Here is a 21,692-nt window from a genome sequence, read left to right on the forward strand (position 1 = left end):
GACGGCAGGTGGTTTCTTTAACAGCCCAGAAAGTGGCAGGGAATAAAATCACAATAACTATAATAACAATAAGAAGGATGTCTTTGCGTGTAATCCAGATGTCACTTAATGCGGATTATTAATCCCACCAGCGGACCTGCTCCCTGTCTGCATGTGCGATCAGCAGCAGCAGCAGCAGCAGGAGGACGAGGAGGAGGAGGAGGAGGAGGACGCACTGAATCTGTGCCCGGAGCTCCGCGTGTGTTCAGGAGGAGGTGGTGGAGGAGGAGGAGGGGCGGGCACAGTGACGTCAGAAAGGGTTTGTTGTCCTGAAGTTAGTTTCAGGTTGGATGATCAACGGGCCCGTTTGCGAAATTCAAGCGAACTTTCATCAGGCTTTCATTTACATAAACGATTGATCCAGTCGTAAACATAATCAGGAATAAAATAAAATAAATAAATGCGACCCCTTAAACTGTTTGCAACGTAGCTAGCTCGATACATGTGTTGTGAACAAAACAAAAACATAATAAAATAAAACTATAAACATATATATATACAGCAGACAATGAGAAAAACTAATAAACGTGACCACTTAAAAGTATACACTAAAATTCAAGAGACTTACTGTACAGTTAGCAATCGAGTTAGCTAGGTAGCTGTGAACAAAATAAGGGGGGGGGTGTAATAAAATAAAACGCTTCAAGTTAAACAAACGATATACAGCAGACATTAGGGAAACTTATAATAAACGTAAATACTTAAAACATGTACTAAAATTTACTTACAGGTGTACAATTAGCACTCTAGCTGTCTAGCAATGATAGATGGCAGTAAGCTGCTAGCTAAATAAAGTCACTAATTTGTCATGAACGAAAAAAAACCAGAATAAAACTAATAAACGACGAAATAATACAACGGCGAAAGTTCAACAAACTACATACATACATACAGTAGACAACAAGGAAAATTAAATAAAAAAACTAAAATAAACTATTTTCGCTACGTAGACATGTACAGACACGTACGAGCTAGCTAGCTAGCTGCCAGTACGGCATAGCTCGCTACCTAAATCACGGTTGTGTACAGAATAATACAGGGAGGGGGACAGAATAAAGTAAAAACTAACTTAAATAAACTATATACAGTGACTATAACGTTACCATTTACAACCAGTTAGTAAAAAAACAACACTAATTAAGGGGAAAAATGAATAAAATAAAACTAATACACAAGTTAAGTAAACAATATACAGTACATACAGCAGGCAGACCGTGGACAGACGCTTACAATTCAGTTTCCCCCTTTTTCAAACGGTAATTTACTGGTAATTTAAGGGTAAAACAACAGGTCAGTGAACTTCTGTTCATAATTCAGGCTTAAACTAACTTCACTGCTCGTGGTTTCAATAGTTTAGCATAGAGGGATTATAATAAACCTGTGTGTGCGTGTCTTATCATCATCGTCTTCATAATAACAATAATAAGAAAACGTCCAACTCAGTCGCCATTAGAGGGCGCTATAAGACAAGTGTTTACATTGTTCAACAGTTAGTTTTTTGTTACTATAAACATTTATGAAGAACAAATGTGCAGTTAATTATTACTATATGTGTAAATGTGGTACTCGTCCTTGTTCTTTTCTCTGTTATACTGTGTTGGTTTGTTTATTTCTTTAATTGTAATTTTATGTTTTTATGAAGATGTGACAAAAGTGGGAAAAAAAAGTTTCAAAAATTGCCATTATTTAATTTTAACTCAATTTAGGAATCATCACAATCAGCAGCAATAGTGCACTCGTTGTGTAATTCTTGGGTTGCTAGCGCCACCCTGTGGAGAGAAACGAAGCGTTCACGTAAATGTTCATCCAACAACAGAGCTTCAATTCTCAGGGTCATATTTGGGCTGATACACTGACCTTGTCACTGAGACCAAAACCTGGTCCTAATGAGGCAGAGCCTCGTCTGTGAGGCAGGTTTGCTCTCAGTCATGTTACATATGGAGGACAAAATGTCCTCTGTCCTCACCCTCGGTCCTTGTCCGTCTTTCCGTCCCTCCCTCAGCCACATGATTGTAACGCATGCTGACAATTTCAAGCCATTCATTTCCAGCTCTGATTGTCACAGAAAGACCAGACCAGACCAGACCAGACCAGACCAGACCTCAGACCAGCTTCAGGTCCCTCAGCTGTGTAAGGAGCAGCAGACATGAACAGGTAAACATCTGCTTCATTTAAACGTTCAATCTTCTTTTAAAAATTCACCTTTTTGCACATTTGTCTCCAGGAACAGTGTCTTCTGGCTCTTGTCGCTCCTTGTCCTCGTCCTCCTGGATGTGGCAAAGACTTCAGAACCTTTATCGACTTTGGGTAAGTTTTTATTTGATTCTTTTCTGACTGTAAAGCACCTGTACGTTCACTGTAAATGATGATATCGACTAGTTTTATATTACAATAACAACAAGTCGCTGTGTGTTTGGTGTCTTAGATAATGCACTTTCTACTCTAAGACGCTATCATTTTATATGAAATGACTTTAAATTAATAGCTATTTACGGTAACTATGCAATACATTATTGTTATTTAACAGTATTTCCATATAAAACCGTCATATTTTTACTTCAACATCACACTTATGTCATATGCTACTGTGAAATCGCTGCATTTAATGCACAAATACTGCGATTAAGCAGTTTTTCCGTGTATAAATGATGTATTTTACCATGACAGACTCTGTACATCACTGTGATTTATCAATATTTGTCCAATTTTTTTAATGTATGGATATTGTATTTTACAGCAACGTCACAGTTGTGCTATACATTACTGCATTAGCATTGTTTTCTAGTATGAATACTGTAATTTGCCTTGACACATACTGTATATAACTGTGAGTAAGCTTTTTTTTTTTTTTGCAGTATTCCGTTGTATAAACACTGTATTTTATTATAATGTTGCACTTGTGCCATATATTAATGTGATTTTCCTGTATTTAGGTGTATAAACACTGTATTTTGTGTGACTTATACAGTATATTACTGTGATTTATCGCTTTTTCTTGTATAAATACTGTATTTGGTGTGACTTATACAGTATATTACTGTGATGTATCAGTTTTTCTTGTATAAATACTGTATTTCCCTGTATAAATCCTGTGACTGATATAGTATATTAACTGTGATACATATTCCCGTAAAATACTGTATTTAACTGTATAAATGACATCTTAAAGTAGTCCAGACCTGCAGTAAATCCACAATTTAAACACAAAAACGCAGTATTACGGCTTATAATGCAGCGTATTGTTGTGAAAATGTGTGAAATGCGTGTGAATAATTAACATTTTGCCTCAGTAACTAAGCGTGGCTGGTGTTTGTGTGACAGAAAACATGGCAGGGAAGCTGGTTTTCTATCAGACGGAGGGAAACTCCACTTATGTGAGAGACACAGGAGAGCTGGCGTCAGACGTTCCCACGGAAACCATGTTCGAGCTCTTTGACCCGCAGCAGAGTTTCAGCTCGGCTAACTTCACCTACACGTGGGATTTAGGCAACGGGTAAAAAACAACAACAACAACATGGTGTATATTTCACTGTTTTACAATGTGATTCCCAGCTTTTTGATGCGATTTACTCTCGTGTTCTTGTTTGAAACACAGAGAGGTGATCCACGGCACGGAGCCTGTTGTTCGCTTCCTTTACTCAGAGTCAGGGAATTACACTCTGCAGCTCAAAGTGGGAGTGGACGTCAACAAGTCTGCTCCTGCCGTCACTGAGGTTTACTCCACTGATGTCAAAGTGCTCGGTTTGTGCTTTAAAATTAACTTATATTATGTACAATATGTCAAAAAAAAATTCACATTATGAAATATACTGTTGTATGTATAAAAAAAACAAAAAACTTTTATTTTGAAATTCAGTTAACAATTTTTCACTTGACTAACCTCCAGGTCATTTAAGTTTTAAGACCTCTGCTTTACTTTAATATTATTTTAACATAAACCGACTTAAATAACAACTTTTACAGTGTTTCTGTGAAACAACTTTATATCTGTCAGGTGCCTCCATTACATGATATTTTAACCTTTAAAATGTGTTTGAATTTTACTTTATTTTTCAGTTATAACATCACGTAGCATTTTTATGTCATTAAAAACATACATAATCATATTATTTTTAAATATTTTTATGCTATACCATTTTTAAAAAAACAAAACAAATCAGGTGGGGCCAAAGGAGAATATCCGGCGGGCCAATTTTGGCCCACGGGCCTCACTTTGCACAACCCTGTTTTTAAAAATCAACATAATGATATAATAAAAGTCATTTAATTGTCATATTAAATTCCACAGACACCATCAAACACATCGAGATGAAAGGACCTCCAGATTACAAAGTGTCTCAGGATACAAGTTTGGCTTTTCACGTCGACGGAAGGTAACGTTTATTTTAGTTTATTTAAATTTATCGCAATAATAAGGAACAAAATGAATGATGGAACGATGTTTAACTGGAAAAAAAGAACGATTTACTGGAACAATCTTGACAGAAAAGCCCAAGAAGCTAAATCAGCATCAGTGATGCTCAAACACTGGGTCGGGACCCACAGAGAGGTCACTGGAGAGTTTTTTGGGTCCCAAAAAAACAAACACATTTTCAGTAAAGATTTATGTAATAAATAATATGCATAAAGTAAAGTTTTAACTCATGAATCAATGACAAAATGACCAATAATGGCGTGAGGTGTTAAAGTGTGACTGTAAATGATTCACTACATGATGCAAACTGTGTCCGTGTGTCCTCAGCCCGCCCATATGGGTGTGCTGGCGCTTCCTGCCTAACTGCGTGCCGGACGCCGCGGTCGGCTGCACGCTGACCGTCCTCTACGAGAACACGCTCAGGCTCAATCACACGTTCACCTCGACCGGCGTCCACTGTGTGGAAATCAGCGTCCGCAACGTCGTCAGCAAACTGCAGACGTCCTTCAGCCTCTATGTCAAGAGAAGAGGTGACACATTTATATTATTATATGTTATATTTACATTTATTATGTTTAAAACTGCATTAATTAATTATTTATTTATTTAACTAATTAATTAAATAGTTAATTAATTAATTAATTAATTAATTAATTAATTATTTATTTATTTAACTATTTAATTATTTAATTTAATGTTTTTATTTAATTTATTTAATAATTAATTAATTAATTAATTAATTAATTAAATAAATAAATAAATATTTTGTTTTCCATACAACTTTCAATGAGCAAATACTGTAGCACATGATATACTTTATATAATGTATCTATACTGTGTATTATAAAAGTTTTATTTTTTACAACATATAAATCCTGTTTCGTGTAAACTTACACAATACACATGTATAAAATGTTTTTTTTTTTTTTTTTTATATTTGTTACCTAAAATGATAGTTTATATCACCGGTGAACCAGCTAGCCTTAAACTTATCCAGTTCCATTCAAAAAATGAGGTTCTGCCTGATTACGAACCAAACTTAAACTTAACTATAACAACCTAATGCCTAAACCTAATCCTTAATTTACACTTAATCTAAAGCCTAATCCCTTTAAATTTGTGAGGACCACATTCAAGAACATTGAGTGACTTTCATGTGACACACAAAACGTTGTCATGTGACCTCAGAGTGTGAACGAGCCTCAGAGGCGTCGCACAGGAACACGTTAATCCACTAATAATCCACTCCTCTCTATACTGAGCACATCACTTATGACATGAAACGACAAAAAAAATCACGTTTTAAACCTTCAAGATTTTATTTTATCTTAATTCTGACAGTTTCACGTGAATTAACGAAAACAAAACGACAAGAAAACGACGAGACACTGTGTATAATTTAACATAAAAAGTGGTTTTAAACGATAAATACAATACTAGGAAAAAACACATGATATGAAATATTATAATAACAAATGATGTGAAATCGTCCATCGTTGTTGACATTTAAAGATGAGTGACAGTCAGATTTATATTACGTGTAAAACTCTTCATCTAATGTGGAATTAGAATAGATTTTTAAAAAGACCCTTGTTGTCATGTGGTGTGTGTGTGTGTGTGTGTGTGTGTGTGTGTGTGTGTGTGTGTGTGTGTGTGTGTGTGTGTGTGTGTGTGTGTGTGTGTGTGTGTGTGTGTGTTAGTTCCACAGAAGAGTGAGCACATGATTAATCCATTCACCACACAACACAACACACACGTTACAAGATCCAAGAAAGAAAGAAAAGAATAGAAAGAAAGAGTCTGACTTCATGCTAATGTTCCTGAGGAGAACATTCAGGAAACTCCATAATCTGAGGATTAGTCACAGATTATAAAACAAAAACACAGCACGATGTCCACTCATATGTCATGTTTTACTGTATATTTTTCCTCAGGAAAAGAAGCAGATTCAGACTTCTACTGAAACTGACTTCATTTTTCAACCTGCAGAGTCGCCCCCTTGTGGCGACTGTAGAACGATAACTCCAGGTTGTCGTCAGGGAGGAAACCAAGAGTATATTATTATTTTTAATATATTGTATTTACACAAACACAAGAAAGAGCGTGTAATATTGTATTGTACAGTCATAGCATATATTACTGCTGTATAAACACTGTATTTTGTGTAATTTATACAGATTATTACTGTGATTTAGCTGTTTTTTTAACACTGGACAATGTTTTCCATATGTTTTCTGTATATATGAAGGTCATTTTGACCACAAATATTGATTAAACCGCCTCAAAATGTAAGAATCATTGATGACGTGGATACTTCGTCACTATTTACTACATTTTTATACTCCTTCACGCTCAGATTAGACACTTCTGAGAAGTCAAGAAGTCTAAAAACACACACTTTTATTTCAGATATTTAGATTTTTCTGTGTTTATTCTTATTTATTTTTTTTTTTTTAACCACAGATTACACTCAGCTGTTCTTCATCCTGTCGTGCGCCGCCATCCTCCTCACGACCTTCTCCTTCATCACAGTCGTCGCCTGTCGTCGCAGCAAATCACAGGTGAACCAACGTTAACGTGAACTGAATAAAGAACTATCTATCTATCTATCTATCTATCTATCTATCTATCTATCTATCTATCTATCTATCTATCTATCTATCTATCTGTCTATCTGTCTGTCTGTCTTTCTATCTATCTATCTATCTATCTATCTATCTATCTATCTATCTATCTATCTATCTACTATGTATAAATGTCACGTCATTGAATTAAAAAAAAATCGAAAAGTCACATTCAAATTTAGCCATTTTTATTCTTTTTATATTATAATATATAATATTGAATAGTTTAGATTAGAAGATTAAAGGTTAGTATGGAACATTTTTACTTCCTGGGTTCCCTTAGGCCTGTGGTCAGCAACTGGAGGCCCGTGGGCCAAAACTGGCCCGCCAGGATTAAAATTCCGGCCCAGGAGATAAATTACGTCTTTTGATCTGCTTTTCGTCACAAAAATGTAGTGCTCAGCATGAGGCTAACGCTTGTTAACGCATGATGCGTTTCCATGACGACTGACTGGAAAAAGACGCGCGTGACGTCGTATTTACGTGCCGCGACACCGGAGTCCAGGCACCGTTTACCGTTTAGCGGCGTTAGCTGCATTAGCACCTTTAGCGCCGTTAGCGCGCCTACAGTGGAACCGGAGCGGTCTGTTTATTAAAGGGAAAAGAGCAGCGCTACAAATAACTAGCGTACCTGTGTAACTGCGTATGTGTGCCTCTGTTTTTAAAGTTTAGCGTTACTTTAGAGACTCATTTTAACAATCGGGAGTCACGTAAACATGACGTCACACTCGTCTTTTTTCCGGTCAGTCGTCATGGAAACGCGTCATACGTTCGCTAGTGCGCTAATGTTGGCGCCGTTAATGCGTTAACGCACCCAGCACTACAAAAATGACAAATTCATGCAGAATTCAGAGCTTTTATTCTGAAAATAGACAAACAAAGTCATGAATAAAATTGATTGGTTTTGCCTGATGAAGACATAACGTCGAGTATACATAACGAGTATGTTCTGTTGCTTTGTTTACATCTGATTTAATGAAGGAAAAATAACTCTTTTGTTGCACTGGAGTGCAGCAAATGGCCACAAGGGGGCTCTCTGCACTTAGAAATACATTTAGCCTGAGCAGAAAGCAGAGCCTTTAATGTCCTGTAGATGATTAAATCTTGAAAACTGACATGTGACCGACTGATGGATGTTTTTTTTTAAATTTAAATTTAATTTAGCATTTAAACGTTGATTTTTTTTTACAGATCGCTGCCTCCAGTAACGCCTTGTTCCTGAAGAGCAGACGCTCAGAAGGTCAAGGCCGGATCATCTTTAACTTGTCCAGCGTGGCGAGAGGAGAGAGGGCGCCGCTCATGTCACCGTACGGACGACAGTATTTCTCTTAACCGTCACCACTGATGCTGATGCTGATGCTTGTACATAGACATATAAACTCTATTGGTATTTTAAATGCACAATTAAAGTCCATCTAACCACAAACCACCGTGTTACGTACATTTATGAAATAAACGCTGACGTTCAGAGGAAACTTAACTTATTATTTATTAACTTAGTCAAATGTAAAGCAGCTTTTCATGTCGATGCTATACAAGTCTGGGCTTTTCTCTGCTTTTAAGCAACAACATATGAATAAAACTATATTTCATTTGTTTGTCTGTTCTTCCTGCAGAGCTTAAATAATCTGATCTAATCAGATTTTGTCAGATCGGTTGTCAGAAATGACATATTTGAAGAATATGCCTTGGTATTTGTCACCAAGGTAACAGATGTGCAGCGATCACAAACTCTGCTGGTGTTTATTTTAAAGAAAACAGTAAAAGATGGTGAATATTCAACAAAAAAAAACAAAAAAACAATGTTTAACATGTTAATTAATGCATTTATTCATTTGTTAATTACGTTAAATGTGTAAAAATGCCAGATCATAGCCATAGCCAGTAATAATAGAAATAAGTGACTTCAGTCATTTTCTGCTACTTTTTACGTTTCCCTTTATTTCTTCAAATATTATGTCACATTTCTACGACATAGATGACCCACTTTTAATAGACAAACGGTCAGATAGAGAGGCCTATTGTCTTTATTTGTATTATTCTGATTTTGTCTTTGATTTTTTGAAGTGGTTCAGTATCAAAGTCTCTCTGCTTTTCCTCACCTTTCATGTCATTCCTGTGAGTTTATTACATAGAGAACATATTATCACTCAGTTCATCACAGACCTGTTTGGCTTCGTCAATCGTTTTCTTTCCTGAGTCCAAACTGAGCTCAAGACGTCGTCACTCATTCACTCCAGAGAGTTTTTGTGAGTTCACTCTTTTCCTTTCCTCTCTTAATATCAACTTAGAATGAGTTTAGAGCTGAAAACATTCATCTGAATGAATCCTCAACTGTTTTGATAATCGATAATCTTTTTTTTTTCATGTTTAAAACGCACATTTCTGATCGTTTCAGCTGAAAAGAATCGACAGATAAATGAAATGATGATGAAAGCAGCTCTGAATTAGTTATTTCTGTACGTTTTTTTACCACGATATTAAATTTGCATCATGCATACATTTATATAGGCAACTTTTTTTTCCCGTTCCATATCAAAACAATGGCTTTTAAATAAATATTATTGTCTTTTTTCTCAAAAAGTTGGCCTTCACTGCCCCAACTGACCAAACTAGACGCTCATGATGAGATTCAAAATGCTGCTGATCCTTCCGATGATCCTATGTGAGTACAATTCTTTTTTTTTAATGTATTTTTTTGGGGTAACTGAGTTGTTTTTCTGACATTATTTTACTTTGTTAATCAACAGCATCAACCATCGTGGCTGACGGATCAGAAGAACTCACCCCTCCCCCCGATGGAGGCCTACCTGGCACCAACACCAGCGACAGCCAACCTGGCACCAACACCAGTCAACCAGTCGTTCCTTCCAAGAACGTCACTACCACGAGCGCCTCTGCTCCTGCTGCACGTTCTGCCCTCATCACGTTCACGATCAGCCTGATCTCGTGTCGCCTCAGCGTGTCTCTCGTGGAGCTCTTCGTCATGGTGTAAAAACCAGTGCTTTTTGAATGAATCCTTGATCAATGAAGTTTCTCCTGAGCAGCAGATCAACACCAAGACAGTTAGGGTTAGATTTCATATACGGAAAGTAAAACAAGTCGATAATTCAGGTGTGAATCGTCTTCATAGCCTTTGTTTTCAAATCATTAAGTTATTTTAGCTAAGTTAGAGTTAGCATGTGTTACAGCTTACACTTATTATCATCATGTAATATTAGTGAAACATGGATGTAACCAGTTACAGGCTGAATCAATACATCGAAATTAAAACTGTTTTGACAATTCATTCTTTCTTTGTGGTTTTTCAGCTTCTTAAATGTGAATATTTTCTGGTTTCTTTGCCGTTTGAGAACATCACGATTCACAGGTCTATTATTAATCAATTATCGAGAAAATAATTGACAGATGAATCGATTCTTAAAAATAAACACTATATTTCATTCAACGCTGAAAAGACATTTATCCACGCGCCTTTTTTGGTCACGTAAATGAGAAAACGCTACACATCAGAGGTGAAGAGCTGTTGAAAGGTTTTGCCGATTCAAAACGACGTTGCCACGGCAACCCTCTGCACTTTTCGACCATTCGCCGAGCAACAGGAAGTGCCCGATAACTTTGACATAGATCGAGTTCCACTGGATTTCCTGAAACCTGGCAGGAAGACCATGGCCTCAAGTAAACAGGAAGTTGGCCATTTTGAATGTTGGCGTCCATTTTGGCCATTTGCACCCCAGAGCTAGCCTAGCTAAACACATCAAATTCGAAACGTTGTCAAAAAAGTGTGGTGGATTCAGTCCTGGTTTGCTGTTTTAAAGACAGTTGTTCACATTATTTGTTTACTTCATTTTAAATAGATAAGTCGTATTACAAATGATATGTGCGCTATCACAATGCAATATTAGCTTAGCTTTTTTTTTTTTTACATACAGACCCTGTAATTGTGAAGATATACTCCATTTATTTTTGAATAAGTCATTTCAGACGGGAGGCAACAAAAAAATAGGCCTGGTGTTTTTCTGCTGTTTTCTTTGTACAGAAGAGAACAACAAACTAACTATTAATAAAATGAACTATAAATAAGAAGAATACATTTATATCATACTACCCCTTCTCTATTCTCAAACTTTATCACATATTAACTTATATCTATGTCATACTGCATATTATTATTATTATTATTATTATTATTATTATTTCTAAAAAGTCTCCAACGTCAAAACACGTATGTAAAAAGAAGAGGTTAAAAGATGATTGGAGTCTGCCTGGGAATGTAGATGGTGAGTTTGTCGCCACCTAGTGGCAGCTCAAAAGAGTCAGGAACCAGGCAGAGCAGGCCGACACACGTCACAGTCGTCGCCTGTCGTCGCAGCAAATCACAGGTGAACCAACGTTAACGTGAACTGAATAAAGAACTATCTATCTATCTATCTATCTATCTATCTATCTATCTATCTATCTATCTATCTATCTATCTATCTATCTATCTATCTATCTGTCTATCTGTCTGTCTGTCTGTCTGTCTGTCTGTCTGTCTGTCTGTCTGTCTATCTGTCTGTCTGTCTGTCTGTCTGTCTGTTTCCTCTGAACGCTGACGTTCAGAGGAAACACTTATTATTTATTAACTTAGTCAAATGAATGTAAAGCAGCTTTTCATGTCGATACTATACAAGTCTGGGCTTTTCTCTGCTTTTAAGCAACAACATATGAATAAAACTATATTTTCCTTTGTTTGTCTGTTCTAATCTAATCTCATTTAATCAGATTTTGTCAGATCGGTTGTCAGAAATGACATATTTGAAGAATATGCCTTGGTATTTGTCACCAAGGTAACAGATGTGCAGCGATCACAAACTCTGCTGGTGTTTATTTCAAAGAAAACAGTAAAAGATGGTGAATATTCAACAAAAAAAAACAAAAAAACAATGTTTAACATGTTAATTAATGCATTTATTTATTTGTTAATTACGTTAAACGTGTAAAAATGCCAGATCATAGCCATTGGTCAGTGGTTCTGACACTTTTTATACCCAGTACAACCAGAGAGACGCCATTATAGTAAACGTCATGTACTTTAATAAGACTTTTACTGCAGTAATAATAGAAATAAGTGACTTCAGTCATTTTCTGCTACTTTTTACGTATCCCTTTATTTCTTCAAATATTATGTCACATTTCTACGACATAGATGACCCACTTTTAATAGATAAACGGTCAGATAGAGAGGCCTATTGTGTCTTTATTTGTATTATTCTGATTTTGTCTTTGATTTATTGTGTTTTTGAAGTGGTTCAGTATCAAAGTCGCTCTGCTTTTCCTCACCTTTCATGTCATTCCTGTGAGTTTATTACATAGAGAACATATTATCACTCAGTTCATCACAGACCTGTTTGGCTTCGTCAATCGTTTTCTTTCCTGAGTCCAAACTGAGCTCAAGACGTCGTCACTCATTCACTCCAGAGAGTTTTTGTGAGTTCACTCTTTTCCTTTCCTCTCTTAATATCAACTTAGAATGAGTTTAGAGCTGAAAACATTCATCTGAATGAATCCTCAACTGTTTTGATAATCGATAATCTTTTTTTTTTCATGTTTAAAACGCACATTTCTGATCGTTTCAGCTGAAAAGAATCGACAGATAAATGAAATGATGATGAAAGCAGCTCTGAATGAGTTATTTCTGTACGTTTTTTTACCACGATATTAAATTTGCATCATGCATACGTTTATATAGGCAACTTTTTTTTCCCGTTCCATATCAAAACAATGGCTTTTAAATAAATATTATTGTCTTTTTTCTCAAAAAGTTGGCCTTCACTGCCCCAACTGACCAAACTAGACGCTCATGATGAGATTCAAAATGCTGCTGATCCTTCCGATGATCCTATGTGAGTACAATTCTTTTTTTTTAATGTATTTTTTGGGGGTAACTGAGTTGTTTTTCTGACATTATTTTACTTTGTTGATCAACAGCATCCACCATCGTGGCTGACGGATCAGAAGAACTCAGCCCTCCCCCCGATGGAGGCCTACCTGGCACCAACACCAGCGACAGCCAACCTGGCACCAACACCAGTCAACCAGTCGTTCCTTCCAAGAACGTCACTACCACGAGCGCCTCTGCTCCTGCTGCACGTTCTGCCCTCATCACGTTCACGATCAGCCTGATCTCGTGTCGCCTCAGCGTGTCTCTCGTGGAGCTCTTCGTCATGGTGTAAAAACCTGTGCTTTTTGAATGAATCCTTGATCCATGAAGTTTCTCCTGAGCAGCAGATCAACACCAAGACAGTTAGGGTTAGATTTCATATACGGAAAGTAAAACAAGTCGATAATTCAGGTGTGAATCGTCTTCATAGCCTTTGTTTTCAAATCATTAAGAGTCGACTTCCAGGGTTATTTTAGCTAAGTTAGAGTTAGCAGGTGTTACAGCTTACACTTATTATCATCATGTAATATTAGTGAAACATTGATGTAACCAGTTACAGGCTGAATCAATACATCGAAATTAAAATTGTTTTGACAATTCATTCTTTCTTTGTGGTTTTTCAGCTTCTTAAATGTGAATATTTTCTGGTTTCTTTGCCGTTTGAGAACATCACGATTCACAGGTTTATTATTTATCAATTATCGAGAAAATAATTGACAGATGAATCGATTCTTAAAAATAAACACTATATTTCATTCAACGCTGTAAAGACATTTATCCACGCGGCTTTTTCGGTCACGTAAATGAGAAAACGCTACACATCAGAGGTGAAGAGCTGTTGAAAGGTTTTGCCGATTCAAAACGACGTTGCCACGGCAACCCTCTGCACTTGTCGACCATTCGCCGAGCAACAGGAAGTGCCCGATAACTTTGACATACATCGAGTTCCACTGGATTTCCCGAAACCTGGCAGGAAGACCATGGCCTCAAGTAAACAGGAAGTTGGCCATTTTGAATGTTGGCGTCCATTTTGGCCATTTGCACCCCAGAGCTAGCCTAGCTAAACACATCAAAGTCGAAACGTTGTCAAAAAAGTGTGGTGGATTCAGTCCTGGTTTGCTCACATTATTTGTTTACTTCATTTTAAATAGATAAGTAGTATTACAAATGATATGTGCGCTATCACAATGCAATATTAGCTTAGCTTTTTTTTTTTTACATACAGACCCTGTAATTGTGAAGATATACTCCATTTATTTTTGAATAAGTCATTTCAGACGGGAGGCAACAAAAAAATAGGCCTGGTGTTTTTCTGCTGTATGTACAGAAGAGAACAACAAACTAACTATTAATAAAATGAACTATACATAAGAAGAATACATTTATATCATACTACCCCTTCTCTATTCTCAAACTTTATCACATATTAACTTATATCTATGTCATACTGCATATTATTATTATTATTATTATTATTATTATTATTTCTAAAAAGTCTCCAACGTCAAAACACGTATGTAAAAAGAAGAGATTAAAAAGTGATTGGAGTCTGCCTGGGAATGTAGATGGTGAGTTTGTCGCCACCTAGTGGCAGCTCAAAAGAGTCAGGAACCAGGCAGAGCAGGCCGACACACGTCACAGTCGTCGCCTGTCGTCGCAGCAAATCACAGGTGAACCAACGTTAACGTGAACTGAATAAAGAACTATCTATCTATCTATCTATCTATCTATCTATCTATCTATCTATCTATCTATCTATCTATCTATCTATCTATCTATCTATCTATCTATCTGTCTATCTGTCTGTCTGTCTGTCTGTCTGTCTGTCTGTCTGTCTGTCTGTCTATCTGTCTGTCTGTCTGTCTGTCTGTCTGTTTCCTCTGAACGCTGACGTTCAGAGGAAACACTTATTATTTATTAACTTAGTCAAATGTAAAGCAGCTTTTCATGTCGATACTATATAAGTCTGGGCTTTTCTCTGCTTCTAAGCAACAACATATGAATAAAACTATATTTTTCTTTGTTTGTCTGTTCTAATCTAATCTCATTTAATCAGATTTTGTCAGATCGGTTGTCAGAAATGACATATTTGAAGAATATGCCTTGGTATTTGTCACCAAGGTAACAGATGTGCAGAGATCACAAACTCTGCTGGTGTTTATTTCAAAGAAAACAGTAAAAGATGGTGAATATTCAACAAAAAAAAACAAAAAAACAATGTTTAACATGTTAATTAATGCATTTATTTATTTGTTAATTACGTTAAACGTGTAAAAATGCCAGATCATAGCCATTGGTCAGTGGTTCTGACACTTTTTATACCCAGTACAACCAGAGAGACGCCATTATAGTAAACGTCATGTACTTTAATAAGACTTTTACTGCAGTAATAATAGAAATAAGTGACTTCAGTCATTTTCTGCTACTTTTTACGTATCCCTTTATTTCTTCAAATATTATGTCACATTTCTACGACATAGATGACCCACTTTTAATAGACAAACGGTCAGATAGAGAGGCCTATTGTGTCTTTATTTGTATTATTCTGATTTTGTCTTTGATTTATTGAAGTGGTTCAGTATCAAAGTCGCTCTGCTTTTCCTCACCTTTCATGTCATTCCTGTGAGTTTATTACATAGAGAACATATTATCACTCAGTTCATCACAGACCTGTTTGGCTTCGTCAATCGTTTTCTTTCCTGAGTCCAAACTGAGCTCAAGACGTCGTCACTCATTCACTCCAGAGAGTTTTTGTGAGTTCACTCTTTTCCTTTCCTCTCTTAATATCAACTTAGAATGAGTTTAGAGCTGAAAACATTCATCTGAATGAATCCTCAACTGTTTTGATAATCGATAATCTTTTTTTTTTCATGTTTAAAACGCACATTTCTGATCGTTTCAGCTGAAAAGAATCGACAGATAAATGAAATGATGATGAAAGCAGCTCTGAATTAGTTATTTCTGTACGTTTTTTTACCACGATATTAAATTTGCATCATGCATACGTTTATATAGGCAACTTTTTTTTCCCGTTCCATATCAAAACAATGGCTTTTAAATAAATATTATTGTCTTTTTTCTCAAAAAGTTGGCCTTCACTGCCCCAACTGACCAAACTAGACGCTCATGATGAGATTCAAAATGCTGCTGATCCTTCCGATGATCCTATGTGAGTACAATTCCTTTTTTTTTTATGTATTTTTTCTGGGTAACTGAGTTGTTTTTCTGACATTATTTTACTTTGTTGATCAACAGCATCAATCATCGTGGCTGACGGATCAGAAGAACTCACCCCTCCCCCCGATGGAGGCCAACCTGGCACCAACACCAGCGACAGCCAACCTGGCACCAACACCAGTCAACCAGTCGTTCCTTCCAAGAACGTCACTACCACGAGCGCCTCTGCTCCTGCTGCACGTTCTGCCCTCATCACGTTCACGATCAGCCTGATCTCGTGTCGCCTCAGCGTGTCTCTCGTGGAGCTCTTCGTCATGGTGTAAAAACCAGTGCTTTTTGAATGAATCCTTGATCCATGAAGTTTCTCCTGAGCAGCAGATCAACACCAAGACAGTTAGGGTTAGATTTCATATACGGAAAGTAAAACAAGTCGATAATTCAGGTGTGAATCGTCTTCATAGCCTTTGTTTTCAAATCATTAAGAGTCGACTTCCAGGGTTATTTTAGCTAAGTTAGAGTTAGCAGGTGTTACAGCTTACACTTATTATCATCATGATATATTAGTGAAACATTGATGTAACCAGTTACAGGCTGAATCAATACATCGAAATTAAAACTGTTTTGACAATTCATTCTTTCTTTGTGGTTTTTCAGCTTCTTAAATGTGAATATTTTCTGGTTTCTTTGCCGTTTGAGAACATCACGATTCACAGGTTTATTATTTATCGAGAAAATAATTGACAGATGAATCGATTCTTAAAAATAAACAGTAAACTTCATTCAACGCTGTAAAGACATTTATCCACGCGGCTTTTTCGGTCACGTAAATGAGAAAACGCTACACATCAGAGGTGAAGAGCTGTTGAAAGGTTTTGCCGATTCAAAACGACGTTGCCACGGCAACCCTCTGCACTTTTCGACCATTCGCCGAGCAACAGGAAGTGCCCGATAACTTTGACATAGATCGAGTTCCACTGGATTTCCTGAAACCTGGCAGGAAGACCATGGCCTCAAGTAAACAGGAAGTTGGCCATTTTGAATGTTGGCGTCCATTTTGGCCATTTGCACCCCAGAGCTAGCCTAGCTAAACACATCAAAGTCGAAACGTTGTCAAAAAAGTGTGGTGGATTCAGTCCTGGTTTGCTCACATTATTTGTTTACTTCATTTTAAATAGATAAGTAGTATTACAAATGATATGTGCGCTGTCACAATGCAATATTAGCTTAGCTTTTTTTTTTTTTACATACAGACCCTGTAATTGTGAAGATATACTCCATTTATTTTTGAATAAGTCATTTCAGACGGGAGGCAACAAAAAAATAGGCCTGGTGTTTTTCTGCTGTATGTACAGAAGAGAACAACAAACTAACTATTAATAAAATGAACTATAAATAAGAAGAATACATTTATATCATACTACCCCTTCTCTATTCTCAAACTTTATCACATATTAACTTATATCTATGTCATACTGCATATTATTATTATTATTATTATTATTATTATTATTATTATTATTATTATTATTTCTAAAAAGTCTCCAACGTCAAAACACGTATGTAAAAAGAAGAGGTTAAAAGATGATTGGAGTCTGCCTGGGAATGTAGATGGTGAGTTTGTCGCCACCTAGTGGCAGCTCAAAAGAGTCAGGAACCAGGCAGAGCAGGCCGACACACGTCACAGTCGTCGCCTGTCGTCGCAGCAAATCACAGGTGAACCAACGTTAACGTGAACTGAATAAAGATCTATCTATCTATCTATCTATCTATCTATCTATCTATCTATCTATCTATCTATCTATCTATCTATCTATCTATCTGTCTATCTGTCTGTCTGTCTGTCTGTCTGTCTGTCTGTCTGTCTGTCTGTCTGTCTGTCTGTCTGTCTGTTTCCTCTGAACGCTGACGTTCAGAGGAAACACTTATTATTTATTAACTTAGTCAAATGAATGTAAAGCAGCTTTTCATGTCGATACTATACAAGTCTGGGCTTTTCTCTGCTTCTAAGCAACAACATATGAATAAAACTATATTTTTCTTTGTTTGTCTGTTCTAATCTAATCTCATTTAATCAGATTTTGTCAGATCGGTTGTCAGAAATGACATATTTGAAGAATATGCCTTGGTATTTGTCACCAAGGTAACAGATGTGCAGAGATCACAAACTCTGCTGGTGTTTATTTTAAAGAAAACAGTAAAAGATGGTGAATATTCAACAAAAAAAAACAAAAAAACAATGTTTAACATGTTAATTCATGCATTTATTTATTTGTTAATTACGTTAAACGTGTAAAAATGCCAGATCATAGCCATTGGTCAGTGGTTCTGACACTTTTTATACCCAGTACAACCAGAGAGACGCCATTATAGTAAACGTCATGTACTTTAATAAGACTTTTACTGCAGTAATAATAGAAATAAGTGACTTCAGTCATTTTCTGCTACTTTTTACGTATCCCTTTATTTCTTCAAATATTATGTCACATTTCTACGACATAGATGACCCACTTTTAATAGACAAACGGTCAGATAGAGAGGCCTATTGTGTCTTTATTTGTATTATTCTGATTTTGTCTTTGATTTATTGCGTTTTTGAAGTGGTTCAGTATCAAAGTCGCTCTGCTTTTCCTCACCTTTCATGTCATTCCTGTGAGTTTATTACATAGAGAACATATTATCACTCAGTTCATCACAGACCTGTTTGGCTTCGTCAATCGTTTTCTTTCCTGAGTCCAAACTGAGCTCAAGACGTCGTCACTCATTCACTCCAGAGAGTTTTTGTGAGTTCACTCTTTTCCTTTCCTCTCTTAATATCAACTTAGAATGAGTTTAGAGCTGAAAACATTCATCTGAATGAATCCTCAACTGTTTTGATAATCGATAATCTTTTTTTTTTCATGTTTAAAACACACATTTCTGATCGTTTCAGCTGAAAAGAATCGACAGATAAATGAAATGATGATGAAAACAATCATTAGTCGCAGCTCTGAATTTGTTATTTCTGTACGTTTTTTTACCACGATATTAAATTTGCATCATGCATACGTTTATATAGGCAACTTTTTTTTCCCGTTCCATATCAAAACAATGGCTTTTAAATAAATATTATTGTCTTTTTTCTCAAAAAGTTGGCCTTCACTGCCCCAACTGACCAAACTAGACGCTCATGATGAGATTCAAAATGCTGCTGATCCTTCCGATGATCCTATGTGAGTACAATTCTTTTTTTTTTATGTATTTTTTTGGGTAACTGAGTTGTTTTTCTGACATTATTTTACTTTGTTGATCAACAGCATCAACCATCGTGGCTGACGGATCAGAAGAACTCACCCCTCCCCCCGATGGAGGCCTACCTGGCACCAACACCAGCGACAGCCAACCTGGCACCAACACCAGTCAACCAGTCGTTCCTTCCAAGAACGTCACTACCACGAGCGCCTCTGCTCCTGCTGCACGTTCTGCCCTCATCACGTTCACGATCAGCCTGATCTCGTGTCGCCTCAGCGTGTCTCTCGAATGAATCCTTGATCCATGAAGTTTCTCCTGAGCAGCAGATCAACACCAAGACAGTTAGGGTTAGATTTCATATACGGAAAGTAAAACAAGTCGATAATTCAGGTGTGAATCGTCTTCATAGCCTTTGTTTTCAAATCATTAAGAGTCGACTTCCAGGGTTATTTTAGCTAAGTTAGAGTTAGCAGGTGTTACAGCTTACACTTATTATCATCATGTAATATTAGTGAAACATTGATGTAACCAGTTACAGGCTGAATCAATACATCGAAATTAAAACTGTTTTGACAATTCATTCTTTCTTTGTGGTTTTTCAGCTTCTTAAATGTTTCTGGTTTCTTTGCCGTTTGAGAACATCACGATTCACGAAACGTTGTCAAAAAAGTGTGATGGATTCAGTCCTGGTTTGCTGTTTTAATGACAGTTGTTCACATTATTTGTTTACTTCATTTTAAATAGATAAGTAGTATTACAAATGATATGTGCGCTATCACGATGCAATATTAGCTTAGCTTTTTTTCTTTTACATACAGACCCTGTAATTGTGAAGATATACTCCATTTATTTTTGAATAAGTCATTTCGGACGGGAGGCAACAAAAAAATAGGCCTGGTGTTTTTCTGCTGTTTTCTTTGTACAGAAGAGAACAACAAACTAACTAATATTAATATTTATAACTATTAATAAAATGAACTATAAATAAGAAGAATACATTTATATCATACTACCCCTTCTCCATTCTCAAACTTTATCACATATTAACTTATATCTATGTCATACTGCATATTATTATTATTATTATTATTATTATTTCTAAAAAGTCTCCAACGTCAAAACACGTATGTAAAAAGAAGAGGTTAAAAGATGATTGGAGTCTGCCTGGGAATGTAGATGGTTTGTCGCCACCTAGTGGCAGCTCAAAAGAGTCAGGAACCAGGCAGAGCAGGCCTACACACGTGTAGTTTTAGGAAGGATATATATACACAGTTTAAGGTACTTTATACACAAGGCTGGGCCTAGCTAGCATTGCTAGCTTACAGGAGTTACCACAGAGCTAGCATGTGTGCTAGTTTCAAAGCTACATTCAAAGAGTTTGAAGTGAAACTGAAGCTTAAAAAGCTAATTAAGGTTGTTTTTTTTTTAAAAAGGGATGAGTTACAGAAGTATTGTTTGTCCCTGAGCAACGAGAGCTAACTATTGATTAAGACGATTGTTTGACGATGTGTGTGTGTGTGTGTGTTATTAAGTTTCACTTACTGTCCTGTGTTCACTCTCAAGGTTCACTTCCTGTCCTGTGTTCACTCTCAAGGTTCACTTCCTGTCCTGTGTTCACTCTCAAGGTTCACTTCCTGTCCTGTGTTCACTCTTGTTGTCTGTCCTGAATTAACGTGATTCACTTGTGTCTCATTGGTTTCACCTGTGTTTGATTCTCCACAGTGGATTTAGTCTCTGTTCTGTTCTCATATGAGTTGTTTTTACCATTTTGTTGTGTTTCCGATTCATAAAAGACGGTTTACGATCTAATTTTTTGCTTAAAAAGTCACTCACATAAGCTGAGGAGGAATATGTATTAATATGAATGTAAACATACTTTTTGACACTTTTTTGGCAATTTTTTATTTGTTCATATCATCTCAGCTATATCTATAGTTCCTATAAAATCTATTGACTTCAATGATATCCCATAGATTACATTATAATATGTATTTTTGGGCAAAAACATACTTTTTTCAGCTATTTTTATGCAGAATGTGAATTAATATATTCACCATAATACATTGTGGTGCCTATGAAATCACTGTAGTCTTCACTGGTCTCCTGTAGATTATATTATACTATATATTTGTTAACGAAAACATGGTTTTCATACCTTTTTTTAAAAAACAATAATTATAATATTATCACTATAATTCAGTGCAGTTCCTATGAAATCAATAGACTTCAATTATATCCAATAGATTACATTATAATATGTATTTTGGGGCAAAAACATACTTTTTCA

The 21,692-nt window shown here is 36.2% G+C and overlaps 1 protein-coding gene across 1 annotated transcript; it reads left to right on the top strand.

The window, feature by feature from the left end:
- Positions 1-1,988: 1,988 nt before the first annotated feature.
- Positions 1,989-8,409, top strand: tmem130 (transmembrane protein 130; the record flags this gene model as incomplete). Its single annotated transcript, XM_083903783.1, has 9 exons — positions 1,989-2,051; positions 2,105-2,169; positions 2,264-2,346; positions 3,361-3,532; positions 3,635-3,780; positions 4,328-4,412; positions 4,781-4,983; positions 6,917-7,014; positions 8,269-8,409. The coding sequence occupies 9 exons, from the start codon at positions 1,989-1,991 to the stop codon at positions 8,407-8,409; spliced, it is 1,056 nt and encodes a 351-aa protein (XP_083759909.1).
- Between the last annotated feature and the right edge of the window lie 13,283 nt (positions 8,410-21,692).

The sequence above is a fragment of the Microchirus variegatus genome (genome assembly GCF_963457635.1).
Source record: "Microchirus variegatus genome assembly, chromosome: 17".
NCBI classification, from domain to species: Eukaryota; Metazoa; Chordata; class Actinopteri; order Pleuronectiformes; family Soleidae; genus Microchirus; species Microchirus variegatus.